General features: G+C 45.2%; 1 protein-coding gene across 4 annotated transcripts in view; it reads left to right on the plus strand.

Moving 5' to 3' along the window:
- Window positions 1-10,635, plus strand: part of Chd1 (chromodomain-helicase-DNA-binding protein 1) — a 77,568-nt gene extending 66,933 nt beyond the window's left edge. For 3 of the 4 annotated variants that reach the window (XM_075680767.1, XM_075680769.1, XM_075680768.1), the window contains exons 30-33: window positions 757-1,013; window positions 3,561-3,734; window positions 6,115-6,228; window positions 8,727-10,635. In XM_075680767.1, coding sequence (XP_075536882.1) covers window positions 757-1,013; window positions 3,561-3,734; window positions 6,115-6,228; window positions 8,727-9,039 — 858 coding nt within the window. In that variant the 3' untranslated portion in view covers window positions 9,040-10,635. Of the gene's footprint in view, window positions 1-756; window positions 1,014-3,560; window positions 3,735-6,114; window positions 6,229-8,660 lie in introns of all 4 variants that reach the window. The other variant, XM_075680770.1, reaches the window with a different exon arrangement.
- The last annotated feature ends 1,283 nt before the right edge of the window (window positions 10,636-11,918 follow it).

Here is an 11,918-nt window from a genome sequence, read left to right on the forward strand (position 1 = left end):
CATTGTGAATTAGCTCAACTGGCACAATAATGTCTATGCTCACATCATCAGAAGCAGTAGTGAAAAGATTTTGGTGGAAGCTTTTGAGCTGTGATTGTGCCCACCTTTAACTGGCTGGGTGTTTGAGTGTTTGCTGGCCCAGTTGGTGTGGGAGCATGGTGAAAAACATGAGACACTTTGGGACAGTCAAAAAGACACAAGTGTTTGTGTCTCCTCTGTCATTTCCTGTGTTCTGGTACTACTGTAATCTCTATACAATGAATATTATGGGACCACCGAAAATCATCGTTGTATTGAAATACTACTGTGTCAAAAACATGCAAACTAAGTTCAAGATCAATCACCTTCATTTGCAAGCAGTACATCCACAAGTATGTTGTGCTGACGTGGGTGATGGCAATAGAGCTGCTGTGGATTTGTAATCGCAGCTGTCCAGGAATACTTGCTTGCTGGCACACCTAATTTCTCATGGCTTCGTAAGTGTCAAACTTGCGCAATGTTTTGGGTTACAAGTTCATTATATTAAGTTGCTATTAATATGTAGTATAGAGAAAGCCTAAAATTTCCTTTGTTGTATTGTGCTTTAGCAGTCCAAACTGATTTAACCTTTCTGTTTATTGTGAGTTTAAGACTGCAGAAGCAGTTGTGTCTAAGGAGGGCATAAAGAAAAAAACAAGAAGCCAGAATTCATCATGATTAATGCAACTAGCCACCCTGTGTGGCACTTGAACTAAACCCCCTATTGTATATGTTCAGGGAAGCCAGCCGGGCAGTACACACAGCAGCCTGCATGGAAGTGGGCATGGTGGTCACCACAGCGGCCAACACAGTGGACAGCATGGGAGCAGCAGCCAGCACAGTTCCAGTCAGAACAGCAGCAGCCAGTATGGCAGCAGCAGTCATCACGGTGGGCAGCATGGCACTAAGAGGCACTCCGAGGATGACCACAAGAGGCCAAACAAGCGACCACATGAGGACAAACCACGGGACAAACGAAATGACAGTGGTGGCAGGTGAGGCAGTGTTCCATACATTGTGGTGCCAGTAGTATGTTCCTTGCTCGAAAGTAACGTAATCACGGTTATAATGCAGGGGCTGGAGTTCTGAATGCAAAAATTATACATTGTTAGGTTTTACAAAACAACTTAAAGCAGCAAAATGTAATCTAGAGGCCAGAATGAAAAAATATTTGACTGAACCCATTTTATGATGACTGTCAACAGTAATGCATTTAGCTTTGTAACAATTTAGCGACACAACATATTGCCATGTGAAACTTATTATGTATGAAGCGTGTACTGCAGCAAGATTCCCCTTTTGCACTTCCCTAACGACACTCGGCGTCATCTAGCGTCACCACAGCAAAGCCTGCTCTTGGCCTCTGAAACACATGGCCTCGCCGGTGCATGAAAATGCTGAGAAAATGCATCATGGAGCAGCCAGTCTCCTTTCGCACGCTTATTTCTGGACACGCTGTGCCATCTAGTGACGCTAGATGCCACAGCGTGTCCAACCTGTGACGGGTTGTGCCACGAGAGACAACGTACAGTGGAATGTAGTTCCTAGGTGCTTGGAGACCACTGCTGTTCGTCGTGCATTTGGAAAACAGCGACCGCGAACTACTACTTCAGCGGAATACAACAGCTTGTCCCCTTTGCATTCTTCTTATGGTGACCGCCACAGCCCTAGAAACTGCAAGCACAGCGAAAGGGGACGACAGGCAAAGCGTGCAGGTGCAGCGTATGCACAAGTGCGCAGATGCACACGGATGACGCTTGGTGGAGTGGCTTGAGCATGGTGTAAGACCATGGTCTAGAGCGCTGGCTGTTAAGCATGCGCGGGCGTCTTCTCACCATTGGCAGTCAAAGCGGAAATTCCCACAGCGCAACTCCAGGAAGCGGAAACGCTGGAACCAAAAATTTTTAAACCGGAAATGCTGGAACCGGATTTGGTGTGAAGGGAAAAGGGGGTGCACATCAAACGTTGTCGCTACTTAAAAAAGCGGTGGTGGCGCGTGGATGGAGGGGCTTTAGTTGGCACCAAAGAGGTTTATTGAAGACCAGCATAGACTTAGTGGCACATACTCAGTGCTCACCGTTGGCATCAAAGAGTTTCATTGAACAACGGTATGTACCCAGTCCCACACCTATAGTAACCCATGTCGGTTTGAAGGAGGTTTGGTGAAGAGTGGTACGTATACACATTGGTGACTGACCACATTGGTACTCGGTGACCCAAGTTGTGCCAATGGTTGATTTTGAACCCTGTTCTCTCAGCAAAACAAGCTGGTGCGCTGCCCATTCGAACACAGACAACCCGGTGACCCAGGTTGGTGGGAAAACAGTTAGATACAAACGCACTGCTTGAAGTACCCAAGAATGCCAACGCATTAATACTGTAATTTTTCACATATAATCCAGATAAAAAATGTAAGAAATTTCAACAGTAAGTTCAGGGTGCTGGTTATATGCAAATTCTGCTTTGGGGTGTGGCTTCAGGTCACAGCTTAGGCAAAGTTCTTCGCCATTCACAGTTCTGTTCTTCCTTAAGGAAACTTATCTGGCTTCCCTACGCAAGCCAGATAAAATGCAAGAACCAGGTAGGTGGCAACTCCACCTTGAAGTTTATTAACCAGGTTGCCATGACATCACAGATTGTTACAGCATCTGCTCGGGCCTAGTTAATTTTTCATTGGTAAAGATGGATTACATTGTAGCGTTAAGGAGCCAAAGATATCACTAGTCAAGTTACAAGAACTTTTACTGCGCCACATTGGCTCAAATATGAGAATATACTTTTAAATCCATGATGTCGCACCAACATACTTGTGTTGACGTGTGGTGTGAAATTCTGGAAATAGAAGTTCGGCCTTCATTTGCTATTTGTGTTTCTGTCCCTGTTTTTAGTTTCATTTTATAGTCTTGACATACGCCCTGGTTCTAAATGTACTTTTCTTCGGTGGAGTTAGTAATGGCAACCACAGTAAAAATGCGAGTTTTCTTTCACAGTGGTTGCTAACATTACAGGGTATTTGTTGTTTTCCACAGTGGGCTCTTCAGCTGGGAATTGTCGAACATTAACTTTACACCAATTGTAGTTCCGTCATCAAGATTAATGTTAGCATGACGTTTCATACTTTCTTTTTTTCTCCGTTAAATATAGGTCCCAACCTTCCAACAAGCCTAGAGAAAATACTGGCATGGTTCAGAGCATCTTAAGTAACTTACTGTAATGCTTGTTTCTGTTAACTGTTCTTATTTAGGTACCTAGGAAGTGGATGCGTGGTAATGTCACAACACACTGGCTTGCTCTATTCATGCAATTGCTATGGCATAAGAAATGTGTGCTGTGCTCTTGCTGATCATTTGCTGAGCAAAGTCATTATACTTGCCATGTGTCATCCTTTTACATGGGAGAAGCTTGTGGTAAAGTTTCTACAACTTTGAAAGCCCCCTCTTTCAGCCCCTCTTAAAATTAGAAACTCATGTGCAAACTTGGTATTGCTCTTGCCTTGTGCTTTCATTCTACTTAAAAGCATGCATCATGTTGTACTATTCCAGCAACAGCCATAACAAAAGTGGCAGCAGTGGTTCGTACCGTGATCGAGGTAGCGGTGGCTACCAGAAGGGCTCCAACAGCTACAACCACCCTCCCCACCGACCATCATCATTCCAGCAGGGTCAAGAACGGTGGAACCACGAAAACCCTGCATCCAGCTGGGACTATAAGGACAGGTGCGTGGTGTGAAATTGCCCTATGAGCACGCATCTGTGTATTGTTTTACAGCCGAACCTGGCTACAACGAAACTCACGGAACGGGCGAAAAATTTTGTTGAAGCGAAAATTTCATTGTGGTGAAGTTTGCCCCAAAACATTGTCAAATTTGACTACACACTCACAAACATAATTTATTTCCCAAAAAGGTCAGTTACCTTTCGTTGTGGTGAAATCTGACCCAATACACTGTCTGATTTGACTGCACACTCAAGAATGTCACTCATTTCCGAAAAAAGGTCTGTCATCTTTGTTTGCCTCCGTCCTTCAGTCATCATCGCCGTGGTGCGATGTTCGCACTCGGTCAGCAGCTGCATTGCGACGTCATCCTCATGGGCGCCAATGAAATTACAAATGACATCAAAAGCGTCCATTACATCCAGTGCACGAGGCGGGGTTGATGCATCTTGTGCATCACTTTCATCGTCCGACGACGCACCGTAATGGCGAACCTCTTCAATGATAGACTTGTCGTTCAACTCTTCATGAACACTTACGTCGTGTCAACGACAATGTACTGATCTATGGTGACGTCCGTTGGTACATTTATGGTGTCTCGAAGGGCTGCCCACGCCGCAGTAACTTCTGTAGAGGGTGGCTTCACTCTAAAACTGTCGTCTTCCTCGTCCGAAAACTGTCGTCTTCCTCGTCCGTTGTCGAGTTGGCCGTCACTTCAGCCTCGGGCTTAAAGCTGGCGTGCGCAAAGCAATTTTCAATTATGCTGCACTGGGTTGCCGTCCACGCCACGGCAATCATTCGTAGGGCCATGAACAAGTCCACTTTGGTCTCCCGCCCATTGTCAACATTCTGCAACAGTCGCTGAATCAGCCGCTGCTGATATGCACTTTTTACACTGTGAATGATTCCTTGGTCTAACGGCTGAATCAAAGCAGTGAAGTTTTGGGGGAAGAGCCGAACTTCCACATTTTCCAAATCAGCGTCCTCAGCATTATGCGCTGAGCATTTGTCAATAAGCAAGCACACCTTGTGGTTTTGGACCTTCATATCGCAGTGGAAAGCTATGATCCAATCACGGAAGATCGCCCACGTCAACCAGGATTTCTTGTTTGCGTAATAACTTACCGGCAAGCTCCTACTACCTTTGAAGCAGTGAGGCCTCGTGCTCTTGCTGATAACGAGCGTGCAGCGCTTGTCGGTGCCATCCGTGTTAGTGCAGAGAAGCAGAGTCGCACGCTTCTTGCTGTGCTTTCCTCCGCTGCATGGTTGGCCCTTCATATCCTTTGTGGGCAGCAGCTCATAAAAGAGTCCCGTCTCCTCTTGTGTTGTAGATGTCGGACTGGGCATACTCTTTCATTATGTCCGGCAAAGCAGATGACGCCCGAGTCGCTGCACCATTGGCCCTTCATATCCAGCGTCTTTGTGGGCAGCAGCTCATAAAAGAGTCCCGTCTCCTCTTGTGTTGTAGATGTTGGACGGTGCATACTCTTTCATTATGTCTGGCAAAGCAGATGACGCCGCACAACACTTTCGCAACGATGTCGTGACAGGCCTTGAAGCGGGCCAACCAACCTGTGCTTTCCTTAAAATCTTCGATGCCGAGCACGCAAGCATAGTTCAGTGCCTTTTGCTGCAGCACGCTTCCACTGATTGGCATTTTCTTGGCACGCATGTCAAGGAACCATGTAAGCTCCTTTTCAAGATCCTCGTGTGCAGCTTGAGTCAACTTCTTCCGTTTGGCGGATGCCCCCGCTGAAAGAGCACTGATGATTACGTCCTTCGACTTCAAAATTGTCAACAGCGTGCTGTTGGAGATGCCGAACTCTGCTGCAACGTCTCCTTTCTTTCTGCCACTTGAAGCCTCGCTGATGATTCGCACCTTCACCTTCAAAGAAAGAAACTTCCGCTTTGTCGCCAAGCGGGCCGAGTGCACAAGCACAAATGAAAATCTGTGTTGCGCCAGCGTTCACGTGATCGCGTGACATAGGATGGATACGGATTGGCTGTGGCTCCCGCTTGGCAAAGTGGGCCGGCGCCTTGTCGCAAGGCGGTTAGCCACATCGTCATCACCACGAAACAATGGTGCCCCTCCATAAGTTTGTTTATCGGCGACGGTGCAGTGGGTGCACGTTTTCGGTGAACCTAAGCGGCTTGGGTGTACGAAAAATTGCAGACGATTAGGCTTATGCTTATTTTATCACAAAAAAAATTTTAAGGCCCAGCTCTACCGAGCGAAAACTTTGTTGAAGCGAAAACAAAGCCCGAAAAATTGTTCATTGTGGAGAGAACTTTTTTGCATTGACTTCTATGGCTAGCTGACGGGAAATATTTCGTTGAAGGCGGGGTTCGACTGTATATTGTTTGCTTTTTCCATTCTTCCAGGTATAACAATGATTACAACAAGCATGACCCCTACCGGCATTACCAGGGGAATCGTGTAGATGACCAGGCGTACAAGCGAGACAAGGATCCCAGGACACAACACCCAGACCGAAGGTGAGATTTACTGCACTTGAAATCACTGCTGTCTTTTTCACTGGCAAACCTGCGTTTCTGAAGTGCTGCTCATTTAATGACAGCTATTGTATTTGTTCACATAATGTTCATACTCCTTTTCCCGAACAATTTGCACAAAGTTGAGGGGTGCGTCCAGTATGCGGGTAAAATTTTAAGCAATTTTTTCCCCTGCGGCCACTTAGATTTATCCCATGCCATGAATGTGATCTGGTGCTACAGCACAGCAAAACTTCTCATATCCAGCTGCCGTTCTGGCACATTGAACGCTGCATCGGATGCCGAATTGTGTTGCGTGTGACCTGCTTTTGTCGGATGCCAAATTGTACCGTGTCACCAACTTCATGGCAGCAAGTTCAGGGTGCGAGCCTTATGCAAAGAAAAGAGTTTGCCGCTGTAGCCCTAATCTCCCCCTTATTCTTCAAGATCGTGCTGAGAGTGCTCCTCGGAATCGGGGACATCCGACTTCTCGCGGCGTTTGACCCAATTTATGATTTCAAGCTTCACGACGAAAGGCAAATTCTGCCGCTTCATCAAGGCAACACTGCAAGGGAAGACCCACAAGGCGCAATGAACCAGAAAGTCAGCGAGACAACTCGCACTTTCGCCATCTTGCACGACAATGGCACAAGAGCCTCTGATTGGCTGTCTGAGCAAGCGCTGCGGGCGGGCCAGGATCATTTTTTGCAGGGGGGTGTCAATGACTCGTCCGAGGCAGTGCGGTCACGGTAGGGAGTAGCGGTTGGATGGAGCCACGCCGCCATGTTTACCCACCACCGCGAGGGAAAGCCAACTACTGGGGCACTTTTCCGCCGCTTGACGTTCGATATATTGGGATTCGCTGCTATTTTTGTTCAATCTAAGCATAAGTTTTGCTATATATACTCATGTAAGTATACCGTGACCAGAAATTTTTCTATATATAGAATAATTCTATGTAAATGGGTTCGATATAGTTGGGTTCGATTGTATTGGTGGGGGCAGTCTGCACGTAGCATAGGTACCGTGGCCGCCACCATGAGTCCGCTGGCTAAATGAGGACAACCGCATTTGGTTTACGTTAAGCGTGTTGTAGGCACCAAAATTGGAAGTAGTGGCATCTACGCTAACATCAAGAATGAAATTTGAACTGCGCACCTAGGTGACGTTTAGAAGGCGGAGTGTTGTGGGGCACACCCCACTCCACCGTAGCCTTCACACTGCCAAGCAATGAAGAAGGAATGGGAGCACAGCGGAGGCAGTGTTTGATTGCCAATAACTCCGCTTTTGCTGAATGCATTGAAGTACTTTTTGCAGCAAAGTATTTCTGAAATACCCTATTTTCACTTCAAATGCCTTTCTCCATTTCCATAAAAAGTGCTTAAGGCCCCTTTCGGGCTCACTGTTGGGGTTACCTTAGAGGTCAGGCGCATCTGTTATGACTGGTCAAGTTCGAATTATCTGGTGAAGACCAATTTTAGGATAAATAATAAAAGTTTCGGCCAAGTCGAATTTGTCGACAACACGAAGCAAAGTCGACAAATTCGACTTCGCCCTGCCATCTGCTAGCCGCCTGGTTAGCTCAGATGGTATAGCGATTGCCCCGGAAAGGCGGTGGTCCCGGGTTCAAGTCCCGGACCAAGACGAATTTTTCTTCAACTCTAAGGCTTTTTCTTTCGAGGAACCCGTATGGTTATCTTTTTTTTTTTTTTGTAGCAATTGCTATGAATGGGTGGATGTCTGATTTTCCCTTTATTCATTACTTCTCTCCACCTTGCGGGTTTCCACAAAACTACTATGTCATACAGTAATCCTGCTCGGACTAAAATTATGCAATCTGCCGCAGGCAATTTAAATTGTGGTAAAGAGTACATAGGGTGGTCAGGAAGGTGTGTTAATGATAGCATACGTGAGCATGCCATTTAGTTCCCACAAGCATGGGCAGCAATCTACGGATTCACTGCAAACATTGTGGTTGTGCCCCCATCTTCAGTAGCATTTCAGTAGTTGTGAAAGCCAAGATGCAAAAGGAAAGAGAATTATGCAAGCTTTTCATATCTACAAACTCTGGCGGAACAAGCATGTGAGTGCATCATCTTTGTTCCTGTCAAGCAAAGAGCCCCCCCCCCCCTTTTTCTTTTCATAAAGATTGCCACGTGTAGTCAGAATGATTACCTTGAAGTCACTTGTGGTGCTGTCATGCATGCTCGATTTGGTCTTGGTAGAGGCTGTCTTTGAGAAATAAAATCAGATGTTAGTTCAGCACCTTTGCTGTTCCTTTCTGTGTCTTGCCTCAATATTTTCTAGTCACCCTTTGTGTTTGCTGCCATACCCTTACAAAGTACCATGTACCAACTTGCCCAACAAGCCACTCTTTTGATTTCAAAAATTACTTTAAGAAGGTATGAAACTTTGATTTAAATGTCTGTTTGCAGGTACGATGGTGGAATTGGGTGCAGCCAATTTGTGCTTCATGCACCTACTTGAACATCTGTTTCCAGGTACCATGGTGGAAGTGGGGTCGGCAACTTTGTGCCGTATGGCATGCCTCCAGTGGCAGCATCATCGGTACCTTATTCGGGTGGTTACGGAGCAGTACCAGTGCCAGCTGGTGCTCTTCAGCCACCACCACCAGGCGCAATGCCCGAGCACCACACAAGCCCCTTGGGCCCCTACAGCCCTTACCAAGGGCACGCAGACTCATGGAGGCGGAAAGAACGCACCAACAGTGGAGGAAGTGGCGGCTTCTCACGGCCTTCTGGTGGTGGTGGCCACTTTGATCGGCCACCTGATGCCCCTCCTAAGCACGTATAGGTGACATTCTACCAAGGACCTGGGCTTCTGCAACGTTTCAATGTGATGTGCGGCCAAAAGTCACTGTATCATTTGGCAGCAAAGTGAGCTAAAACCTTGGCAGTCTGCTGGCATCTTCAAGACAGCTTTCATCTGAAGCCAGATCTGACCTTGGTTTTGGAATTTTAGATCACTCCACAGCTTTGCTGGCTCAATGAACATATTTATTGTGGTGGAGACATAAGCCAGTGCAACATAAGCAGCTTGTGGGAGGCCTGCGTTTTCTTGCGGTGGTGCTTGGACATCTTGCTTTGAGTGCACGAGGTGCCATGGTGTGAACAACTTCAGATTGTGCAGCCAGTCGGTCACCAATGTTGTGCTGTCATGGAGGTCAAACGTTTTTTGTACAATGTGTTTGATGTTTTCTCTTTACTGTGTTGACCTGTGCATTTTCTCAAGTGATTGTCAGCCTCTCTACACAAGTTGGCGGCCACTTATTGCCTTTTCTAATGCATTCCAGCTTCTTGAAATGAATCTTGGCGATCTGTGATTCACCATGCGGTGCTGGAGAGACAATGCTGCTTGCTAGCAGCAGTGTTTGCTGTATAAATTACAGTTGGCAAAGTACTTCTTGAAGCCGTGCCACTTGTAGTTACTACTGAGAGGTCTGAGTCTCTTGGCGTGCATCTCTCCATGCAAATTGAGGCCATGGGACTGGACAAAAGTGTACAGGATTGAATGAGTGTGTAGATTTGTGTCACTATCCTTATGCATTGGGACATGCCTTTGTTGACCCTTTGTTGGTAAGCGCGCATCCGCTGTGATTTGCCGTCAAACAGGCCATATTTTGTTCAAAGTTGGCTATACTGAGCAGTTCCTGTCGCCTTGAGCCAAGAGTTGTTGGGCATATGCCATGTAGATAGTTTATTTTCCTTGTTCAGGGCTGTACACAGCAAAAACGTGTTTATCACAAGTAGCCTGCACAAGTCATCAATGGCCGAAGGTGGTTCTGCTATTCGCACAAGGAACAGGACACTTGGATCGCACATGTGTCACATTGGGCATGGCATGTCTGTGCTTCAGTTGAGTTACAAGCAACACAAAGCACAATGATTTTTGTGAAAAACTAGAAAAGCTTTTGCATGTGCAGATTTGTGAAATGTGTAGCATGTTTGGGATTGTGCAGTAGGCGTAGCGTGTCTGTGGTCAAAACCTTGTGACGTGCGCCGTGTTTATGAGACAAGTCTCAACCCGAGCACCAGTGAACTTGTGATCAAGTTGCAGAAAGACATACTTTTTTTTTCTGCATGAACATCTTCGTAGTGCGACCTCATTTGCATGATTGAGTGATGTGGAACTATGTACATTGTGCTGATGTGATAGCTTGATGTCCCCATGAAGTTAGGCATTTGTGTGCCAAGTGGAATCAAAAACTTCTTTTGTGGTGAATGGTGTACATAATGTGTGATCACTTACATAGCAAGGAATGAAGTGTATTATTGGGGACCAAACACTAGTCCCAAAATTCTGTACATACAGAGAGAGACAGACAGAGTGTTTATTTAGCAATTTTTGTAATATGTTTGCCATGAAGAAAAAAAAGACTTTATGAAAGTACCACCTTGCTGTTTTCTCAACTTGGCATGCACACGTACCCTTAAGGACACATACATGTATATAAGGTGTTTCATGTAACTTGAACCATGCTTTAAAAACAAAATCGCATGTTAGGCAAATGACACCATTAACATATTGTTTGTATGTCCTGAGTAACTCAGAATATTTCTTGAAGTGTGATTAAAGTTAGCTAATCAAGTTTAATTATACAAATTTGAATATTTGTTTTAGGGTCGAAAGTCTTAGCTCAAGACATCCAATGAAGTTGTTTCAATGATGGTATCTTTTGTGCATATAAATGACTAGCATCTAGCACACATTAGCATTTTTGCTACATAGATTTAGCAGCACAGTATAAAATGAGCTATGCTGGCATTGAGTGCAGATGCAAATATTTTTTTTAGATGGGCTAGGCTAACTTAACCTCTTTCTTTGGAGACATGACCAAGATGGCTGCAATGCAGGTGTGTTAGCGAGCAGCCACATCTTTCTGTCTTTTTTTAAGGGCTTTCTTTAGGCTGGAAATAAAAAAAACAGTTAAAATATGTCACCAAAAGCTTCATTGGGTGTTTCTGAGTGTGCTCTACAACTTTTTCAAGTTAACTTATGCCCTAAAGCGAATATGTTCAGTTTTGCATTGTGGTTACAGGTAAACCTCGCGATAACAAACTATGTTAATATTAACGGATACAACTAAGCAATTGCAATCCACGTAAGTTCTTTTAGAAACCCATGCTTCTAAAATCTCATTTTAAAGAAGCAAAAAGATTCCTTTAACTGGTTATAATGACCACTTTCTGTTCAAAATAAGTATAATAAGGCGCGCAGGCAGGTATGTCGTGGTATTTTTCTGTATTTTGTGGGCATCCGCTGTAAGCTGAAAAACACTAATACTTAATAGATAGAAAGTTAAACTTTCTAATGAGACGTTTTGCAAAACACTTTACAACGTTCTAATTGGAATTTCCTGCTTAACTTCGTTGCTTCAGAAGTTCATTAATTAATCTTGGCTAAGTATCTAATTTAGCAAAATACAAAATACAGCACGACACCCTACATACAAAAGTGAGCAACATGCATTTGGTCACGTCGTCTTAGAGTGCATCAGCATATTTTGAAACTCTGGCTAAAGTTAGCTGAAACACCGTGTGTGTGTGTGTGTGTGTGTGTGTGTGTGTGTGTGTGTGTGTGTGTGTGTGCGTGCGTGCGCGCGCGCGCGTGTGTGTGTGTGTGTGTGTGTACACACAGGGTGTTTCAGCAAACACTCAAAAATCTTTAAAAGT

This window comes from Dermacentor variabilis, chromosome 2, assembly GCF_050947875.1.
Source record: "Dermacentor variabilis isolate Ectoservices chromosome 2, ASM5094787v1, whole genome shotgun sequence".
NCBI classification, from domain to species: domain Eukaryota; kingdom Metazoa; phylum Arthropoda; class Arachnida; order Ixodida; family Ixodidae; genus Dermacentor; species Dermacentor variabilis.